This window comes from Nicotiana sylvestris, chromosome 8 (genome assembly GCF_000393655.2).
Source record: "Nicotiana sylvestris chromosome 8, ASM39365v2, whole genome shotgun sequence".
Classification (NCBI taxonomy): Eukaryota; Viridiplantae; Streptophyta; class Magnoliopsida; order Solanales; family Solanaceae; genus Nicotiana; species Nicotiana sylvestris.
The window spans coordinates 123290888-123312045 of NC_091064.1; the positions used below are offsets into that span (position 1 = coordinate 123290888).

A 21158-nucleotide genomic window follows, 5' to 3' on the forward strand; every position below is an offset into this window, starting at 1 on the left:
TATTCAGCGTAATCTTTCTTGGGTTATTTCTTTTGTTTTAACTTACACCTTGCACTGGTTCGTTATTTATCAATAACATCCTGGACAGGAACCCTTACTTCCTCTCCTTGACGTTGGGTTTGCATAAAGTAATAAGTGTAATCTCATCCATTTCTCATTTTTATCGTATTCTTCCTTTGCCATTCCATAGTTACTAGAATCACTTAGTTTTAACTTAATGCCACATCACTCCATATTCCCCCCTTTAGGGGAGTAATAAGATTTAGTGTTACAACGATCTACCTATAGATGTTTTGCCTCTTCATCTTTGGCGTCTTTTCACATCATCGATGGCCCTTACTCACCTTGTAGTAATCCTTTTGTACCAAGGATAACAAAAATTCCTTACTCGTGAGGGTGACACTTAGTGTAACTGGTACATACAGTCCCTTAAGCTTAACTTCGCTCACATTGCTTGCTTTAGGGAATCGTCTTTCTGAATGACCATTCTCCGAATTTCTTATGAATCTTCTTCTGTTGTCCATTCTGTTATCGCCGGAATGCAATCTGAAATTCTCATGATGCCAACCATTATCAAATCACTTAGTCCCTAGTTTATGTTTAGTTTATCTTGTTCACTAGTCCATACTGATTTCTATTACTCTGGGGTCTAACTTTTCCTTCTAGTAATAACATTAGCATCACGAACTTATTTCTCGAAATGACGATACGACTTATGGCCTATACTCTCTTGTTGTCTCAAGGTATGTCACCTCTCGTCTCTTCCTTTACTTGACTATAGACTCTGCAATACTATCATTTTTTTGATCTACCATTGTCATCCATATATCACATTTTACTCATAATGCTTCATTATCTCTTTCCTTATTTCCCTGCTAACATTCATGTCTATCACTTTATTCTGAAAACTTTAACAAGATGTTCTTTTGCTTTTAGCTCCACTTGATCCATCCACTGGCTCTTCGTGTTGCTTAACATTCTTGCTCTACTAGGGACGGGAGCCACACTTAGGTAATATTTATCCCTTCAAGGATTCCAGTGCCTATCTTTGTAGTACTCATATCGAGCTGTACTATTTTAGAGTGCACCATCTAGGTGTCTCACCAGGAGATCTATTAGCACATTTGCAATATCCTTCGGAAATATCAACTAACAAAACAATCCATCCACTATTTTGGGTCACTCTAACCCCAGCAGGATCCTAATATCCGTCCTTCTCTTATACTACTTTTGTTAGCCCCTATAGGGTATAAATGAGATGGGTGTTGCCAATTGTACATAACTCTGTTACTGTTGAAGGTTACTCAAAAATCAAAATGCTTATATCTCTCTTCCTAAATTTTAGATAATGTTCATCTTTACTAACTTGGTACCTCCTGCCCTTCTTCACCTTGCTTCTTTTACTTGTTGAAACTTGTACCTTCTAATTCTCTCGTTGCTTTTTACCATATGGGTGGATAAATATTCATGCCTTAGGGCTCTTTAACAACTGGTACATACATGATCTGCTGAAGACCTTACATTTGCTCATCATAAACATCATACAAAATCGAGTTCCTCTGACTCAACTCTTCCACATCAACATGCAATCTCTTACTAACTGTCCTTTGGATGTAGGTATTGTCTTATTACGAATGAAATAGAATTTAGGAGTTTGAATTCTTATAAGTGAGCGCTACCACACGATCTAGAGTAAGAAGAAAGAGTGATAGTCCTAAATTCCGTATAACCTCCTGCTTATAAGTGTGGTGCACGACACACCCATAAACAAGACTCTACTAGACACGGCTTGTAGACTCCTTAGGACAGAACTGCTCTGATACCACTTTTGTCACAACTCAAACCGAAGGGTCACGACGGGCACCCGGTTCCTTACTCAACCGAGTACCATAACATATCTTTCTTATCATACTATCATTCGTAACTGGGCCAACATGGACACGACTCGTAATGTATAGCTATAAGTGGGAAAGCAATGTATTAATGAACCATTTTTCTTAAAACATAAATACATGTGGGCCATCAAGGCCTCTGACATACTGTACAAAATGAACCTCTGTCTATAAAGCCTCTAAGAGTATTTGACATCAAATGGGATAGGGTACCGGACTACCCATAAGTCTATAGCACAATTCTGATACGATGACTCATAGACTCGGCTGCACTCCAAATGAGGTGAAGTCTTACCGATCCTTCGCTGAATGCTTACCTCGTCTACTATGAGGGCTCATCAAACTGATTGTCTATACCTGTAGGCATGAATGCAGTGTCCCCAACAAAAAGGCGTCAGTACAATTATTGTACCGAGTATGTAAGGCACATAAATAAGTATATAAAAGACATGGAAGAAACATGGAGTAAATGACTCAACCTTTAAGTCTGGATAACTATGTAAATCATAAAATACTTATAGCGTCATGCTTATGCATATGAATGTTATGTCGTGCATAGGTACATGTGTTCATACCATCATCAAGCCTCTGAGGATATCTCATCATATCATCTCGGCCACTGTGGGCAAAATCATCAATGTATACCATCTGATCAGGTGGTGGTGCGTATATTATGCCGTAACCTTTTCCCATATCCCATATATGCATACACACACACACATACACACACACACATATATATAAAATGTCATTTGGTCTTGGGTCAATGTATAAATGAATGTAATGCATGAGAATTATGTCAATAAAATCTCTCGGAATGTCATAAGACAATTATGCCTTTGAGTAGTATCATGAAGTAAACTTTTTTAACTTACGTATTATTCTGAGATTCATGAACAGATGATAGAATAATAAGACATATGAGGATTCGAGAATATAAGCATCTCTACTATTTCTATGAATAGAGTTATTTATGGAAGTGATGCATTTGCTCCTTTCGTTTGTATCGTATAGATCATGCCAAAAAGAAAGAAGGGATAACCTTAACATACCTAAGTCAATTCTCTTGACAATCCCTCTAACACACGTTAATTATTATAAAACAAGTGACCACAAGGTCGGAGTAGGGAAAATCCATATGGTATTCTTGAGAAATATTGCACCATACTCCCTTATAACTGCAAAATCTCAAGTTTCTTTGAATTGTTGAAGATCTTAAGTTTCTTTATGTGATATATGCAGATGCATATTAGACTTCTCAAGTTACTTATGTTTCTATTCATGACACTTTAAGCTTGAGATATCTTATATATGGATGTGGGCCCCACTTTATGTGGTGGCTTAACCATATACCCTTAATCCTTAGTCTTTGCCACATAATCAGTAATGACTTAAGAGTCATATATCTTGGGGTGGCTTGCTGCCAGATTGGGGGGGGGAGGGAGGGGGTTTAATCTTATCCAATTTCATTAATTAATCACCCAATAATTTCTTAATTAACTAGGTAATCTCCCATTATCCAATAATTAACTAATTATCCACATAATTAAGAATTATCTCAACTTACTTAAAGTACTACTCATTTTTAATGCACCTTATACACCTTACTATCATGGTCACGTAGTACCTTGTATGGCACTAATCCATAAATACTGGGTATTATAGCTCGGACCGTATTTTATCCCAAATAGACAATCTTCAATGAAACTCATTTTCTTTGATTCGTTCACTCTTTAACCTTCATGGCACTTTACTTATCGCCTGTTATAAGTAGCATAAATGCTTATAACCTCAATAATAATCTCATCCCCGAGTCTACGTCGATTAACTTACGACGAAACCTTTAGTACGAAATGCGCGATATAACAACATGGTGCACCATCATCGTAATATAATAGTGCGGAGCGTAACACTCCTCTTATTTTTCGGTGACTGCAGTCCGGCGATAGTAGTCCACCAAGTCTGACCACCCCAGATTCGCATTAGTACAATGATTGCCCTGCTACCCCCTCCCATTTCTTGTTGGTCCATGGTATTTGTCTGCTTTTCCGGTTGTATTGTTGCGGCACTTGGAGATGGGCGGGAGACGCACACGTAAACATAGTTGAGCAGGTTGGTGAGCTTTACCAAGGAACAGAGAGAAGTTGGAAGGGAGTACATCAGGCTCCGCAGTCTCCGGTGTACATCAAGTCGAGACTCCAGGTTCTATTCTCGGGAGTTGGTACCTCCCACTCTATATTTCTCTTCCTCTTGTGTTAGTTATATTGTTGCCGTAGTAGTTCGTACTGGTTTAGTTATTCTAGTAGCAGGCCTGTACTTAATACTTGTTTTGCTTATAGTTGGACCGTTGTTGTTTGTGTTAGCATTTTCCCTAGGCTACCATAAATATAGTGGCTGGGATATATTATGGTGGAGTAAGGGCATGTCCTCGGGGTGGGCGGTGGGTGAGGGAAGGAGATAGGGGAAGGAACGAGGCCCAAAGGGGGTAAGGGGACCAATGGAGCATGTAGGTTGAGAATTGGATCATGGAGCATAGGGACATTGACGGGTAAGTCTATAGAGTTAGCGAAGATTCTCTAGAATAGGACGGTCAATATAGCTTGTGTTCAGGAGAGTAGATGGATAGGATCAAGGGCGACGAATGCGAACAGGTATAAACTGTATTACTCGGGAGCCAAGAAGGGTAAGAACGGAGTGGGTATTTTAGTGGATAGGGAACTTAGAGAGTCAGTGGTTGATGTCAGGCGGGTGAATGATAGATTAATGACGATTAAGTTAGTAGTTGGAGGGATCACTCTGAATGTTATTAGTGCCTACGCATTGCAAGCATGCTTAGATGAGGAGGTTAAGAGATGCTTCTAGGAGGGGCTGGACGAGTTGGTGCATGGTATGTTGCTTACGGAGAAGTTATTCATAGGAGGGGATTTAATGGGCATATAGGGTTGTCTGTTGGTGGCTACAACGAGGTGCATGTAGGCTTCGACTTTGGGTTAGGAACAGAGGAGGTACCTCACTGTTGGATTTCACTAGATCCTATGAGTTGGTGATCGCGAACTCTAATTTTCCGAAGAGGTAGGAGCATTTGGTTACATTCCAGAGTGCGGTGTATAAGAGTCAAATTGGTTACCTCCTCCTCACGAGATGTGATAGGTGGCTGTGCGAGGATTGCAAGATTATTCCGAGTGAGACCCTCTCGACACAACATAGGCTCTTGGTGATGGACGTCTGTATATTATTAAAGAGGAAGAAGCGGTTTGTTCAAGGTCAACCCAGGATCAAAATGGGAGCCTTGACAAGGGATAAAGCTCAAGAGTTGGAGGGGAGGTTGATGGCTATGGTAGCCTGGAAGAGTAGAGGGGATGCCAGCAAGATGTGGAAATCGATAGCGGACTGTATAAGGAAGGCAGCGAGAGAGGTGCTAGGGGTCTGGAAGGGTTACTCTGGCGAGCACCAAGGCAATTGGTGGTGGAATGACGTGGTGAGAGAGAACAGAGGAAGATCTGTATAAGGAAGCCAGGAAGAAGGCAAAGTTAGCGGTCACGGAGGCTAAGGATACAACATTTGGTCGTCTGTATGAGGAGTTTGGGGTTAAAGGAGGGGAGACGAAGTTATTTCAGCTGGCCAAGGTGTGAAAAAGGAAGGCCCGTGACCTGGATCAAGTGAGGTGCATCAAGGACGAGGAAGGCAGAGTACATTACTGATAGAAGATGCCCAGATTAAGCGGAGATCGCAGGATTACTTCCATCAGCTTATGAATGAAGTATTGGATAGAGATATTGAGCTAGGGGAATTGAGGAAATCAGTGAGTCACCAAGACTTTAGCTATTGTAGCCATATTAAGGCTGAGAAGGTCATGGGAGCTATGCGCAAGATGAGTAGGGGTCGAGCAACCGGGCCAGACAAAATTCTGGTGGAATTGTGGAGGTGTGTGGGTAAAGCAGGCTTGGAATGGCTGACTGTGCTGTTTGATGTTATATTCAAGACTAGATGAATAGAGGTGGAGTACAATGGTACCTCTATACAAGAGCAAAGGTGACATTCAGAATTGTAACAATTATAGGGGCATTAAGTTACTAAGACACACTATGAATGTTTGGAAAAGGGTGGTAGAAGGGAGGGTGAGGAGGGTAGTATTTATATCCGACTACCAATTCGGGTTCATGCCGGGTCGTTCCACTACAGAAGCTATCCACCTTATCAGGAGGTTGGTGGAATAGTACATAGATAGGAAAAAGGATTTGCACATGGTGTTTATTGACCTAGAGAAAGCGTATGACAAGGTTCCTAGGGAGGTTCTTTGGAGATGCCTGGAGGTGAAAGATGTGCCAGTAGCTTACATTAAGGTGATAAAGGACATGTATGAGGGAGCTAAGACTTGGGTTAGGACTATGGGAGATGACTCAAAGCACTTCCCGGTTGTTATGGGGTTGCACCAAGGTTCTGCGCTCAGCTCGTTCTTATTTGCCTGGGTGATGGATGCACTAATACACCATATTCAAGGGGAGGTGTCATGGTGTATGTTGTTCGCTGATGATATAGTTCTGATTTATGAGAGGCGAGGCGACATTAATGAGAGGCTAGAGGTATGGACACAGACTCTTGAGGCTAAAGGTTTCAAGTTTAGTAGGACTAAGACAGAATATCTGGAGTGTAAGTCAGCGATGCATCGGGGGAAACGGGGATGGATGTGAGGCTTGACTAACAAGTCATCCCCAAGAGAGGAAGTTTCAAGTACCTTGGGTCAATTATTCAGGGGGATCGGGATACAAACGAGGATGTCACGCAACGTATAAGAGTGGGGTGGATGAAATGGAGGTTAGCATCTGGAGTCCCGTGTGACAAGAAAGTTCCACCAAAACTTAAAGGCAGGTTCTATAGAGCGATGGTTAGACCGGCCATGCTGTCTGGGGCTGAGTGTTGGGCAGCCAAGAATCTCATACCTAGAAGATGAAAGTTGCAGAAATGAGGATGTTGAGATGGATGTGCGGGCACACTAGGCTGGATAAGATTAGGAATGAAGATATTCGGGAGAAGGTGAGCATGGCTCCCATGGATGACAAGATGCGGGAAGCGAGGCTTAGATGGTTCAGGAATGTGCAGAGGAGAAGCATTGATGCCCCGGTTAGGAGGTGTGAGCGGTTGACATTGGTAGGTACGAGGAGAGGTAGAGGGCGGTCTATGAAGTATTGTGGTGAGGTGATCAGGCAGGACATGGAATGACTTCAGATCTCCAAGGACATGGATCTAGATAGGAAGGTGTGGAGGTCAAGCATTAAGGTTGCAGGTTAGGAGGGAGTCGAGCATTTTTCTTTGTTGTTCCGGGGATGGGGATAGGCTGATAATGTTTCCCTGTGGGTTATTAGTGGTTAATGTAGTTTCCACACTATCTTCTATGGCATTATTGTTGGTTGTTGTTATTGATTTTACATCTATTTTTTCTGTTTCTTACGATGCTGATACTATTTTCCTGGCATCTGTTGTTGTCATTGATCTATTGTCTATTGTTTATTTTCTTCTTCTTAAGCCGGGGGTCTTTCGGAAACAGCCTTTTTATTCCTCCGGTGTAGGGGTAAGGTCTGTGTACACTCTAGCCTCTCTAGACCCCATTTGTGGGATCTTACTGGATTGTTGTTGTTGTATTACATGATAGAGTCCTGAAACTACCCAAACATAAGCCTGATTTGTAGATACGCACAGACTCTCGTGACTTCGTTCGTACGTAGAAACCAAAATTAGTAGCAAATGGAAATTTAAAATACCTATGGGATAAATCCCCTCTTACAAGGTTAGGCAAGAGACTTACCTTGTCCCAAAGCTCACTTTCCGGTCCACAAATTCTTTCTAAAGCCTCAAGTCGTTACCGGACAATCCGAAACTAGTTAAATAGTATATAAATTAATCAATATATACTCAAAATTTCATAATTTAACTTCTAGAGTCATTACCCAACCCAAATTGAAAGATTCCTAAAATTCGCCCACGGGCTTACATGCCCTGATTCCGGGAATTTTCGAAGATAAATGTTACAAATAACCACACGAACCCAAATATATAATTTCTACTCAATTCCATATCCATTTTCATGGTCTAATCCTATTTTTATCAAAATCTAGGGTTTTCAACTAAAACCTATAATTTCTACAACCCACATGTTAAGAATCTACCCAAAATCTGCGTATTAAACTCACAATAAGTAGTAATTACTTACCTCACGATGATAGACGAAAAATCCATCTCTAAGAGCTCCTCTATCGACCACCCCAAGTGAAGATGAGAGAAAAGAACCTATGTCCGATATAAATGCACCCCTTACTGCCCCAGCGATTTTCGCACCTGTGACAAAATAGTCCCACCTGTAGCTCTGCTTATGCGGACAAATCGTCGCAGGTGCGGAACTTGCCCAGGCAAGCCCCTCTCGCTTCTGTGGACAAAGTCTTGCTTCTTCGAGCCCGCTTATGCGGAAAAGTGGATTGCACCTACGATCCGAAGCCAGCCCCCATAATTCTGCTTTTGTGGAAAGAGTCTCGCGCCTACAGATACGCACCTGCATCCAGGCTCCCGCAACTACAAAACCAGGCTTGGCTGGTCACTTCCGATTTTGCGAACAAGGTGCCACACATGCGATGCCGCTATGCTAGCCACCTTCAGCTCTTCTCCAAAGTGAAATCAAGCTCCACCGACCCTCTGAATCCTACATGGGGGCCTCAGGGCCTCGGCCAAACATACCAATAAGTTTGTAAACATAAAACAGACTCGCTCGAACCCTCGGAACGCGTAAAAAAATCATAACTAAGAATGGCACCCCAAAACCAAATCGAATCAATTCATAAACTTCAAGTTTTCCAACTTACTCCGAACACGACGAATCATACTTAAACTACTCGGTCTGACACCAAATATTATGTGAAAGTTATAAAACACCATACGGAACCATTCCCATGCTCGAAATCCTAAACGGACCTCGATAGCAAGTCTACTCCAATCCAAACTTAAAGAACTGAAGAACCTTCAACACGCCAACTTTCAATATTAAGTGCCAAAATGCTCCCGGGTCATTCGAAAACCGATTCGAACACATGCTCAAGTCCAAAATCATCATATAACCATGTCGGGACCGTCCAATCCCCATGCCGAGGTCTTTTACTCATAATATTGACTTAAGTCAAACTTAACCATTATAAAATAATATTAAGGAACTAAGTGTTCTGATTTCAACCCGAACCCTTCCAAGCCCGAACCGACCATCCCCGCAAGTCATAAAACTGTAGGGGAGTCTAAATTAGGGGAACGAAGTCCTAGAAAGCAAAACTACTAGTCGGGTCGTTACATTCTCCACCTCTTAAACAAACGTTCGTCCTCGAACGGGTCTAGAATCATATCTGGAGTGCTGAGTTGGTGTGGATATCTGCTACGCATGTCCTCCTCGGTCTCCCAAGTCACTTCCTCAATTGGTTGACCCCTCTACTGGACCTTTACCACAGAAATCTTCTTAAACCTCAATTGACAAACTTGCATGTCAACAGTGGCAACTGGTTCCTCCTCATACTTCCGGAGCATAGACACGTGGAAAACCGGATGAACTCCTGATAGACTGGGAGGCAAGGAAAGCTCATATTCAACCTCCCCAACTCGCTTCAACACCTTAAATGGACCAATAAATCTTGGGCTCAACTTGCTCTTCTTCCCAAATCTCATGATTCCCTTCATTGGATAAACTTTCAAGAGAACCTTCTCGCCCACAATAAATGATAAATCGCGTGCCTCCTGATCCGTGTAACTCCTCTGTCTGTACTGTGCTGTGCGAAGTCGCTCCTGAATTAACTTCACCTTCTCCAAGGCATCCTTCACTAAATCAGTACCATATAACCTAGCCTCACCAGGCTCAAACCATCCGATGGGCGAACGACATCGCCAACCATACAAAGCCTCAAATGGAGCTATCTCAATGTTGGACTGATAACTGTTGTTATAATAAAACTCGGCCAAAGGTAAGAATCGATCCCACTGCCCTCCGAAGTCAATCACACATGCTTTGAGCAAATCCTCCAAGATCTGAACCATCCACTACGACTGCCTTTTGGTCTGCAAATGAAAGATCATGCTGAGCTCTACCCGGGTACCCAACTCGCTTTGTACTACTCTCCAGAAGTGCGAAGTGAACTAAGGGCCTCTATATGAAATGATGGAAACAGGCACACCATGCAACTGAACAATCTCCTCAATGTAAATCTACGCCAATCTCTTTGAAGAATACGTAGTCACAATTGGAATAAAGTGTGTCGACTTGGTCAACCCATCAACAATGACCCAAACTACATCAAACTTCCTTAAAGTCCGCGGCAACCCAACTACGAAGTTCATAGTGATGTGCTCCCATTTCCACTTAGGTATAACCATCTACTAAAGTAGGCCACATGGCCTCTGGTGTTGATACTTAACCTGCTGCAAATTTAGGCACCTCGCTACATACTCAACTATGTCCTTATTCATCTGCGGCCACCAATAATGCTGCCTCAGGTTGCGATACATCTTCGTAGCACCCATATGAATAGATTCCTGGATGAATAGAATACCAAGAACTACGTGCCTCCTCTAGAATCTTCTCCCTCAATCTATCAATATTGGGAACACATATATAACCCTGGAGTCGCAAAACACCATCCTCACCGGTAGTAACCTCCTTGGCACCATCCTGTAGTACCATCTCCCTTAGAACCAACAACTGTGGATCGTCGTACTGATGAGCCTTGATCTGCTCAAATAATGAAGACTTAGCGATGATGCATGCAAGAACTTGACTGGGCTCGAAAATATCCAACCTCACAAGCCTGTTATCCAAGGACCGAATGTCCAACGCCAATGGCCTCTCCTCTGCTGAAATGAATGCCAAACTACCCATACTCTCAGCCTTTCTACTCAAGTCATCCGTAGCCACATTCGCCTTGCCCGGATGATAATGGATGGTCATATCAGCCCTTTAGTAACTCAAACCATCTGCGCTGCCTCAAATTGAGATCTCTTTGCTTGAACAAATGCTGCAAGCTGCGATGATCAGGTAAACCTCACAGGACACCCCATAAAGATAACGCCTCCAGATCTTGAGAAAATGAACTATTAAGGCTAACTCTAAGTCATGTACGGGGTAATTCTTCTCGTGGGGCTTTAGATGACGTGAAGCTTATGCAATAACTCGCCCCTACTGCATCAATACACAACCCAGGCCAATGCGTGAAGTGTCGCAATACACAGTTGTACATCCCTGAACCGGAAGGCAACACTAACACTAGTGTTGTAGTCAATGCTGTCTTGAGCTTCTAAACGCTCACCTCGAAATCATCGGACCATCAGAATTGAGCACCCTTCTGGGTCAATCTAGTCAAAGGCACTGCAATAGATGATAAGCCCTCCACAAACGATGATAATAGCCTGCTAACCCCAAGAAACTCCTGATCTCGGTTGCTGTGGTAGGACGAGGCCAACTCTGGACCACATCGATCTTTCTGGGATCCACCTTAATACCCTCACCTAATACAACATGCCCCATGAATGCCATAGAATCTAACTAGAACTCGCACTTGGAGAACTTAGCATATAGCTTATGTTCCCGCAAGGTCTGAAGCACAACTCTCAAATGCTGCTCGTGCTCCTCTATGCTATGCGAGTAGATCAATATGTCATCAATGAAGACAATGACAAATGAGTCAATATATGGCCTAAACACCCAGTTCATCAAATCCATAAACGCCATCGGGGTGTTGGTTATGCCGAAGGACATCACCAAAAACTCATAGTGCCCATATCTAGTTTGGAAAGCCATCTTTGGAACATCCGAATCATGAATCATCAGTTGATGATACCCCGATCTCAAGTCGATATTAGAGAACACCCTGGCACCCTACAACTAGTCAAACAAATCATCAATACACGACAACGGTTACTTGTTGTTAATGGTAACTTTGTTCAACTGGCGGTAATTAATGCACATCCGCATAATCCCATCATTCTTTTTTACGAACAACACTGATGCACCCAAAAGTAACACACTCGGTCTGACGAACCCCTTTGCTAGTAACTCCTAAAGCTGTTCTTTCAACTCCTTCAACTCTTTCGGAGCCATATGGTCCGGTGGAATAGAGATAGGTTGGGTACCTAGAGCCAAATCAATACAGAAATCAATGTCACGATCTAGTGGCATGCCTGGTAGATCAGAAGGAAACACATTGTAGAACTCCCAAACCATGGGCATTGAATCAATCACTAGAGTCTCTGCAGCAGTATCCTGAATATAAGCAAGATAAGACAAAAACCCTTCTCGACCATGTGCCGAGCCTTTAGAAAAAAAATAACCTGACTAGATGCATTGACAGTTGAACCCTTCCACTCTAATCTAGGCAACTCTGATATCGGCAAGGTAACAGTCTTGGCATGGAAATAAAGGACGACTTGACATGGAGACAACCAGTCCATGCCCCGGATGACCTCAAAGTCGGTCATGTCACGTAACAGAAGATCTGCTCTAGTCTCATAGCAACAGAAAGTCACGATATATGACCAGTAAATCCAATCCACAACAACAGAATCACCCACTGGCGTGGACACAAATAAAGGAGTACCCAAAGACTCTCGAGGAACACCTAAAAAGTGAGCAAACAAAGATAAAACATATGAATACGTAGATCATGGATCAAATAGTACCGAAGCATCCCTATCGCATACTTAAATAATATCTGTGATCATGGCATCTGAGACTACTGCATCTAGTCTAGCTGGAAATGCATAGAACCTAGCTGGAGCGCCACCTGACTGGTCTCCACCTCTAGGATGGCCACTATCCACTTGCCCTCGGCCTCTAGGCGGATGACGAGGCCAATGCGTATAAGATTTTGCTACTCGTACTTTGTCAAATTCAAGTATAGTTTATGATATTGTCCCACAGAGATTGGAGAATGTAGCTACAAACTTATAATATTCTTACTACTATTTGAGAGAATCAGATTGATGAAGTTTTGTTTGTTGAAAATTTAAATTGCTTAAGTTGAAACAAAATAACTTTCGGAAGATTTATATTTAAAAAGAGTTGGGAATCATTGAATTCACTCGATCATGATAATAATAAAATCGTAGCTTCTACATGTATTTCTCTTAGGAATAACTGTTTATTGCTAATACAATTATATTTTGCTCACTAAGAAATAATCAATTAATAACACTCCGCGAGGTTATGTAAATCAATTGATATATGGCTCGTGACGATTAAACTGAAATAATTTTCTTGCCTAAATTGTTTTACCCAATAGTTATTGTATATTAATTTTGCTTCGTGAGAATTACAAAATTGACATACAACTAACTTTGGAGAATAAATAAATAGAAGTGATAATAATTAATTAAAACTAATATTCAGCATAATATCAAAATAAACTTAGAAAATTTCAGGTCAAGCATGTAGTAAAATTGAGATTAATATTATACTATATCTAGCTTCATCAACTATCCCAACAAAAGAGATTACTCCATTATGGAGTATTTAAATCTCACAAAGAAAGATATTCTTAAAATATTATCAACACTCTTAGAAAATTCAAAAACTACAAGATAAAATGAATGAGATAATGAGAGAAGTAAAGACAAAAGCTAGAGAAAAGTTGCTAATTAGGCACGTATGATCCTCCTCCTTTCAACACAAATATCCTATTTATAGAAATCAAATTTCATAAGGTTCCACGATGCCTCGTGGTTCTTTTGACATGATGCGTCGTGCTTCTATTTCCATGATGCATCGTGCTTCTATTGCCATGATGCCTCGTGGTTCTTTTGCCATGATGCCTCGTGCTTCTCTTTTTATTCCTTTATTTACTTTATCATGATATTTTTATTTCTTGCAAAATACTATTAGAAAATACAGATAATTGACATATTATATATATATATATATATATATATATATATATATTATTTAAAATAATTTATTTTTAAGTATATAATATATGAAATATTTTATAGTCATCAAACTCCCCCGCACTTGAATCCTTGCTCGTCCTCGAGGCTGTATATTTATTAATAATTGTTGTTTCTTGTAGAGTAGAAAAGTAAAAAAATAAAGTTTCACATAAAATTCAAAACCTATAAGTTTTTCAAGTCGCCAAATCTATACCTTGTTTCTGCTTCTGCTTTTGTTTGCCAAAAACTTTCAACTCCTCTTTTGATGAACCTTTTGAGATCGATAACATTATGATCACAATTTCGAGTTTCTCAAATTTTGTCCATAGGCTTGCCCTTTATGTCAGTCTCCACTAATGTAGAATCAACACTAATTTCTAAAATTAATTTAGGACTTTTTCAGGCTTGTAATGATAGGCTTAATGATGGTAAGGTAAAGGGATATATTGGTAGTAACTTTGTTCCATCCAGCTTTATTATGAGAGCTGACTATTTTACCAAAGTAACTATGTACAACTCAACATAAAGAAAATAATTCTAGAGATTGAGTTAAAGGTCCCGGTCTCCAATTCCATAATTAATATCACTTAAGTCATCATTTCTCTTAATAGATTCCTTAAATTCAAGCTTCTTGAACCAAGAATTTATTCTACTGATATATACACGTTGTTTTCTTTTTCTTTTCCCCTTTTTTTAGAGTGAAATAGAACATTTACTCCACAAGTATTCCTTCATCGTTTGCTTTAATAATCATTTTTTCTCAACTATAACCGGAAGGAGTAGTATCGATCTTTTTGTAGGATAAACCAATATAGTGTATCAATAAAATTTGGTTTATCCCTCTTTTTATTTTCTTTTTTTTTTGGGCTCAAAGTTGGGTGCTAAAAGGTAAAATATAAATATTTGTGGTTAAAAATAGATAGGCTAAAAAGGGTATCAAAGAAAGCCTAATTTTATCCTAAAAAAAGTGTTGTCTAGAATTTCGCCTTGATAGACATTTGGGGCAAGTTTTAGCAGAATTTTATTGATTCTACCTGTTGAGATCATAATGCTTCTCAATTCCAAACTTTCTCAAATTTGGAGATACTCGTTCTTGCCTTCACAAAAATAAAATCACAAATTTGGAAGTTATATGACATAAATGAAAAAAATTATGTTTGAAAAATATGTAAACTTTTACTTTAAAACTTTAATATTGTACAAGAACAACAATTAAGAATAAAATAAAAGATGGATATATATATATATATATATATATAGAGAGAGAGAGAGAGAGGGAGGGAGAGAGAAGAAAAAACTTGAAAGAGTGTGTGACAACACATGTTTTTATATATAATAGACTGACTAGTTTAAGACCTTATCAGTCATTTGGTCCTGGTTTAAATATAAACCAACAAATTTACCTGTGCCAATATTTTGAATTGATTCATTAAATGGTTAATCAACCAGTTACTTAGGCATACCGATCACCATGGAGTTACTCCTACACAGGTGACTCAGTTTTTGTAGAGGCCTTCATGACATGTTCTGGTTGTACAATAACATGGATATTGACCAGATCAATTGATTAAGCATTTAATTACCCAAATCTATGTTGGTCTTATGAGGCTCCAGTGCTTCTCCCTCAATGGCTATAGGTTTTGTATCTTAGTTATGAGTTTAACGTCGTCAGCTCAACTTATTAATTGCAGAATTCATCAGTCTATCAAAGTAACCGATGGATGTTGTTCAAAATGTCTTCCATAGTACAATTTTAGCCTGTGACTATTTACCTTAAACTTGTCTCCTCCATTTTTCTGAATTTCAATTGCCCCGTACGGAGTAACACCTATAACATTGTAAGGACCTGTCCACTTGGATTTTAATTTTCCTGGGAATAACCTGAGTCGACTATTATAAAGAAGTACCTGACCTCCAATTTTGAAACTCTTTGGTCGGATCAACTTGTCATGCCATATTTTTGTTAAATTTTAGCATTTTCATAGGCTCCCAATCTCAGTTCTTCCAATTCATTAACCTGAATAAATCGCTTTTTACCAGTGGAGGTTAAATCAAAGTTCAGTGCTTTCAATGCCCAAAAAGCTTTATGTTCTAATTCTATGGGCAAATGACAAGCTTTTCCAAAGACTAATCTATATGGAGATGTTCCAATTGGCATTTTGAAAGTCGTTCGATACGCCCATAATGCATCATCTAATTTTAAAGACCAATCTTTTCTTGAGATTCCAACAATTTTTTCAAGAATTCTTTTTAACTCGCGGTTGGAAACCTCAACTTGCCCTTGAGTTTGAGCATGATATGGTGTTCCTATTTTGTGAGTCACATTATATTTTGACAGTAAAGCAGAAAATTGCATATTGATGAAATGAGTTCCTTGGTCACTAATGATGACTCGCAGTGTGCCAAATCTGGTAAAAATATTTTTTCTAAGAAAATTACACACTGTACGAGGATCATTCTTTCTTGTAGGGATGGATTCAACCCATCTTGACACGTAATCCACAGCCACAAGGATATATTCAAAAGAGTGAGAAGAAGGAAAAGGACCCATAAAATCTATTCCCCAAACATCAAATAGTTCACATACCTATTGATTGCAGTGACATCTCATTTCTCTTGGTGATATTACCTGTTCTCTGACACCTGTCACATTGTGCTAAATATGCTCGGGCATCTTTAAAGAGTGTGGGTCAGAATAACCGACTTCTAAAACTTTAAAAGCTGTTCGATTTGCTGCATAATGTCCTCCAATTGCTCCATCATGACAGTGATATAGAATTTTATTCATCTCTTCTTCAGGTACACGCCTTCTAATGATATTATTTGCACAATTTTTGAATAAGTAAGGTTCATCCCACAGATAATACTTTGCATCAGATATAAGCTTTTTTCTTTGCTGGTAAGAAAAATCTTGCGATATCCACTTTCCAACCAAGTAATTCGTGATATCTGCAAACCAGGGTGGTTGAGTCACAATTGTGTCAACTGAAAAAGTATGTTCATCAGGAAATTCTTCTTTTATCTCATTAAACTAAGGGTAGTGTTTACTATCCCTTTTTTGTCCTTTATCTCAAGGTCAAATTCTCGCAGAAGTAAAATCCATCTTAATAATCTAGGTAGAGCATCTTTCTTAGCTAAGAGGTATTTTAAAGCTGAATGATCAATAAAAACAGTGACTTTGGTTCCTATCAAATAGGAACACAACTTATCAAAAGTAAACACTACTGCTATTAACTCTTTTTCTGTCGTGGCAGAATTTATTTGTGTCTCTCTCAATGTCTTACTAGCATAGTAAATGGGACAAAAAATCTTATCCCTTCTTTGGACTAAAACAGCTCCAACTGCTATATCACTAGCATCACACATGACCTCAAAAGATCGGTTCCAATCAGGAGACACAACTACAGGTGCAGTTGATAACTTTTCCTTAAGGGTTTCAAATGCTTTCACACAGTCACCTGAAAAATCATACTTAGTGTCTTCCATCAAGAGGTTAGTCAACGGTTTTGAAATCTTTGAGAAGTCTTTTATGAATCGTCTGTAAAAACCCGCATGACCTAGAAAGCTTCTAATTCCTTTCACAGTAGTGGGAGGGGGTAATCCTGCTATAAATTTAATTTTTGCCTTATCAACTTCTATCTCTTTAGCAGTGATTTTATGTCCTAAAACAATTCCTTTCGTAACCATAAAATGATATTTTTCCCAATTAAGAACTAAGTTTGTTTCTTCACATCTTTTAAGAACTAAGGTCAAATGGTTAAGACAATCCTTATATGTTTTTCCAAATAGTGTAAAATCATCCATAAAAATTTCAAGAAATTTGTTAGTGATGTCAGCAAAAATTGCCAATATGCAACGCTGAAATGTAGCAGGAGCGTTGCACAGACCAAATGGCATTCTCCTATAGGCATATGTTCCATGAGGGCATGTGAAGGTTGTCTTATCTTGATCTTTTGGTGTAATTGGTATTTGATTATATCTTGAATAGCCATCAAGAAAACAGTAAAAACCATATCCGACAATTCTTTCCAACATTTGATCAATAAATGGCAAAGGAAAATGATCTTTTCTTGTGACATCATTGAGACGTCTGTCATCAATACAGATTCTCCATCCTGTAACAGTCCTGGTAGGTATGAGCTCATTATTTTCATTTTTATAACTGTCATTCCTCCTTTCTTTGGTACTACCTGAATGGGACTTACCCACGGGCTATCAGAATGGGGTATATAATACCTGCTGTCAACAGCTTTACGATTTCTTTTTTCACTACTTCCTGCATTATTGGATTCAATCTTCTTTGCGGCTGGACTATTGACTTGTAGATATCCTCCATGAGGATTCTGTGTGTACAAATAGCCGGACTAGTCCCTTTAATATCTTCTACAGTCCACCCCAAGGCTCCTTGGTGTGCTTTTAATACTTTAATCAAACTATTTTCTTGTTCTGCAGTAAGAGAAGATGAAATAATTACTGGAAATAATTCTTGCTCAAGATAAACATATTTAAAATGAGAAGGGAGAGTTTCGAGTTCAATTTTTGATTGAACTTGTTCGAATTTCATCTCTTCTTCTTCTGAATCTTTGTCCAATATTTCAGCTTCTCTTCTGATGGTGGGATCATCGTCTTTTGTGGTGCTTAATTTGATCAAGCATCTTTCCATTGAATCTGGAATTAATTGAACATCTTTGAATTCATCTGTAAGATAAATAATCATGTCAATTGAAAAACATGAAGATGATGTTTCATCTCCTGAATATCTTAGTATCTTTTGCATATCAAATATGACTCTTTCTTCATCAACTCTTACAATTAATTGTCCTTGATGAACATCTATAATTGCTCTTCCTGTAGCAAGAAATGGTCTACCTAAAATTATTGGTTCATTAGGACATTCTTTCATTTTAAGTACTATAAAATCTACAGGAAAAACAAACTTATCTACTCTTACGAGTACATTTTCAATTATTCCCTTAGGTTTCTTAGTACTTTGATCTGCAAACTGAAGTGAAACACTTGTGTCTTTTATTTCACCAAGATCTAACTTTTTAAAGATAGAAAATGACATTAAATTAATTGAAGCTCCAGAATCACAAAGTGCTTTTTCCAAATATACTCCTCCCAAAGTGCATGGAATTGTAAAACTGCCTGGATCACCAAGTTTTTGTGGTAGCTTATTTTGAAGTATAGCACTGCATTTTTTCGTAAGCATTACCACATAAATTTCTTCTAATTTTCTTTTACTTGACAAAATTTCCTTTAAAAATTTGGCATATGAAGGCATTTGTAACAAAGCATCAATAAAAGGAATATTGATGTGAATTTATTTTAAAATCTCCAAAAATTTTCCAAATTGGTTGTCAAGCTTTTCTCTTTTCATTTTGTGGAAAGGGAATAGTCACAGGGAGAGGAGTCAATTTTTCAATATTTTTTTCTTCTTTTTTCTTGACTTCATTCTTTTCATATGGTTCAGAGGGTATTTCAACATTCTTACCGTTGTTTACCTGTTGTTCTGACTGGTTTGTATAGGGTTCATCAAGCTCATTACCTGACCGTAAGGTGATGGCCTTAAGGTGTTCTTTTGGGTTTTTCTCTATATTTCTTGGTAAAGGACCTTGAATCTTTTTTCTGAAACAAGAGCTGCCAATTGGCTCAACTGTATTTCCAGATTTTTTAGGGATGAATTTTGGCTCTCCATCTTTTCATTGGTGACCTTAATATATTTATACAGAAGATCATCAAGACTTGAGTGAGCTTGTTGAGGCCTTTGCTGATAGGGCACTGCTTGTTGATAAGGTCTAAAGTTTGATTGACCATGGTTTGGATTCTGGTATCTGGGTGGACCTTGTATTTGTTGCTTCTGGAAGCTTTGAGAGTTCTCTGCACCATTTGGATTGCTCCATTGAAATCCTGGATGTTTCTGTTCCATTGGACTTCCAAAAGGATATTGCTTGTAACCGATGACATTGACATGTTCATTATTGTGATTGGTTGCTTGACATTCATGGTTCTGATGATTTCCTCCACACATGTCACAAGCCTCAGATTGGCTTGGTTGTTGTGTATTCACCTGAAAAGTTTCAAACTTTTGTGCCAAAGAAACAATTTGATGTGTTAGTGTATTTAAAGCATCAACCTGATTTACTATAGCGGCCTTCTTGATAATTATACGCTCAGATGGCCATTGGATGACATTCTCAAAAATTTCATTCAACAATTGCAACACTTCCACTATTGTTTTTCCCATTACTGAACCTCCTGCAGCTGCATCTATCACATTTCTAGAAGAGGGTTTTAGCCCATGATAAAAAATATACAATTGCATATGTTCAGGAATATCGTGGTGTGGACATTTTCTTAACATTGCTTTTAACCTTTCCCAGGCTTGATAAACTGACTCTGTGTCAGTCTGCAAGAAATTAGATATGTCTTGTCTTAACTTTGTGAGGTTAGCAGGGAAAAATATTTGTTTAAAAATTTCTGAGTCGTTTGATCCCATGTGGTAATGGAACCTTGTGGCAAACTTCGCAACCAAGCCTTGGCATCTCCTTTTAAAGAGAAAGGAAATAGCCTTAACTTGATAGCTTCAGAGGTACTCCATTATACTTAGATGTTTTAGCAAGTTCCAAAAAGTCAATTAAATGACTGTGTGGTTCTTCACTTGCGTCTCCAGTGAAGATGCAAGACTGTTGAATTGTTTGAATCAGGCCAGTCCTGATTTCAAAGTTGTTGGTTGCCACTGAAGGTTTTCTGACACTAGATCACAGTTGAAGCGGTCAGGTCTAGCATAATCCCTTAGGATTCTGTTTGCTGGCCTTGGCGCCACTTCATCAAATTCATCCTCTATTTGGACGGGTGGTGGTACTTCGCGTGAGTTGATATTTTCTACTTCCTGATTATCATGTCTTCACAAGCTATGTTTTGGGAAGATAATGCTTGTCCTTTCCTGCACAATCGAAGAGATCTTTCTATTTCAGGATCGTAATTGACCAACTCCTTTATGGAAGAGCGGATCATAAACTACTCAAAATTCTAAAAAACCAAACTGAACTTAACTCCTAAAGTGGTAGTAGTAGTAGTACTTAGAAGAAAATAATTAAAAGAAAGTGATGAATAACAAGGACAACAAAGATTACAAAGATGACAAAAATAATAAGCTATCAAATAAAAATAGTAGTATGATAATGTTGTTGTTGTTGTTGTTATTATTATTATTATTAGTAGTAGTAGTAGTAGTAATAGTAGTAGTAGTAGTAGTATATGATAATAGTAATTATATTAGTACTAATTAGCAATAGATGTTATGAAAAAAAAATGGTTAACGAA

The 21158-nt window shown here is 38.9% G+C and overlaps 4 protein-coding genes and 1 non-coding gene across 5 annotated transcripts; 2 read left to right on the top strand and 3 right to left on the bottom strand.

Moving 5' to 3' along the window:
• The first annotated feature begins 6136 nt into the window (after window positions 1-6136).
• LOC138875624 (secreted RxLR effector protein 78-like) lies at window positions 6137-6583 on the top strand. Its single transcript, XM_070154473.1, has one exon. It carries the CDS (start codon window positions 6137-6139, stop codon window positions 6581-6583), a length of 447 nt encoding a protein of 148 aa, XP_070010574.1.
• Window positions 6584-10374: 3791 nt separating this feature from the next.
• On the bottom strand, window positions 10375-10860 carry LOC138875625 (uncharacterized). The gene has a single exon (XM_070154474.1). The coding sequence runs from the start codon at window positions 10858-10860 to the stop codon at window positions 10375-10377; it is 486 nt and encodes a 161-aa protein (XP_070010575.1).
• A 1107-nt stretch (window positions 10861-11967) lies between these two features.
• On the bottom strand, window positions 11968-14122 carry LOC138875626 (uncharacterized). Its single transcript, XM_070154475.1, has 3 exons — window positions 14047-14122; window positions 12240-12526; window positions 11968-12171 (listed from the first exon to the last, which is right to left on the bottom strand). The coding sequence occupies exons 1-3, from the start codon at window positions 14120-14122 to the stop codon at window positions 11968-11970; spliced, it is 567 nt and encodes a 188-aa protein (XP_070010576.1).
• A 5303-nt stretch (window positions 14123-19425) lies between these two features.
• Window positions 19426-20331, bottom strand: LOC104211963 (uncharacterized). Its single transcript, XM_009761118.1, has one exon. The coding sequence runs from the start codon at window positions 20329-20331 to the stop codon at window positions 19426-19428; it is 906 nt and encodes a 301-aa protein (XP_009759420.1).
• LOC138876661 (small nucleolar RNA R71) lies at window positions 20168-20274 on the top strand. The gene has a single exon (XR_011402003.1). It is a non-coding gene; the product is annotated as a small nucleolar RNA R71 (small nucleolar RNA).
• Window positions 20332-21158: the final 827 nt, after the last annotated feature.

Bases quoted from the DNA above. Each gene is read 5' to 3' on its own strand.
- LOC138875624 (XM_070154473.1), top strand. From the start codon at position 6,137: ATGGTGTTTATTGACCTAGAGAAAGCGTATGACAAGGTTCCTAGGGAG.
- LOC138875625 (XM_070154474.1), bottom strand. From the start codon at position 10,860: ATGACCATCCATTATCATCCGGGCAAGGCGAATGTGGCTACGGATGAC.
- LOC138875626 (XM_070154475.1), bottom strand. From the start codon at position 14,122: ATGTTATCGATCTCAAAAGGTTCATCAAAAGAGGAGTTGAAAGTTTTT. The intron at 12,527-14,046 runs GTATAGATTTGG...CTCACTTTTTAG, and splicing joins AAAGCAGAAGCAGAAACAAG to GTGTTCCTCGAGAGTCTTTG. The intron at 12,172-12,239 runs GTTATTTTTTTT...GCTTATATTCAG, and splicing joins CTGTCAATGCATCTAGTCAG to GATACTGCTGCAGAGACTCT.
- LOC104211963 (XM_009761118.1), bottom strand. From the start codon at position 20,331: ATGGGATCAAACGACTCAGAAATTTTTAAACAAATATTTTTCCCTGCT.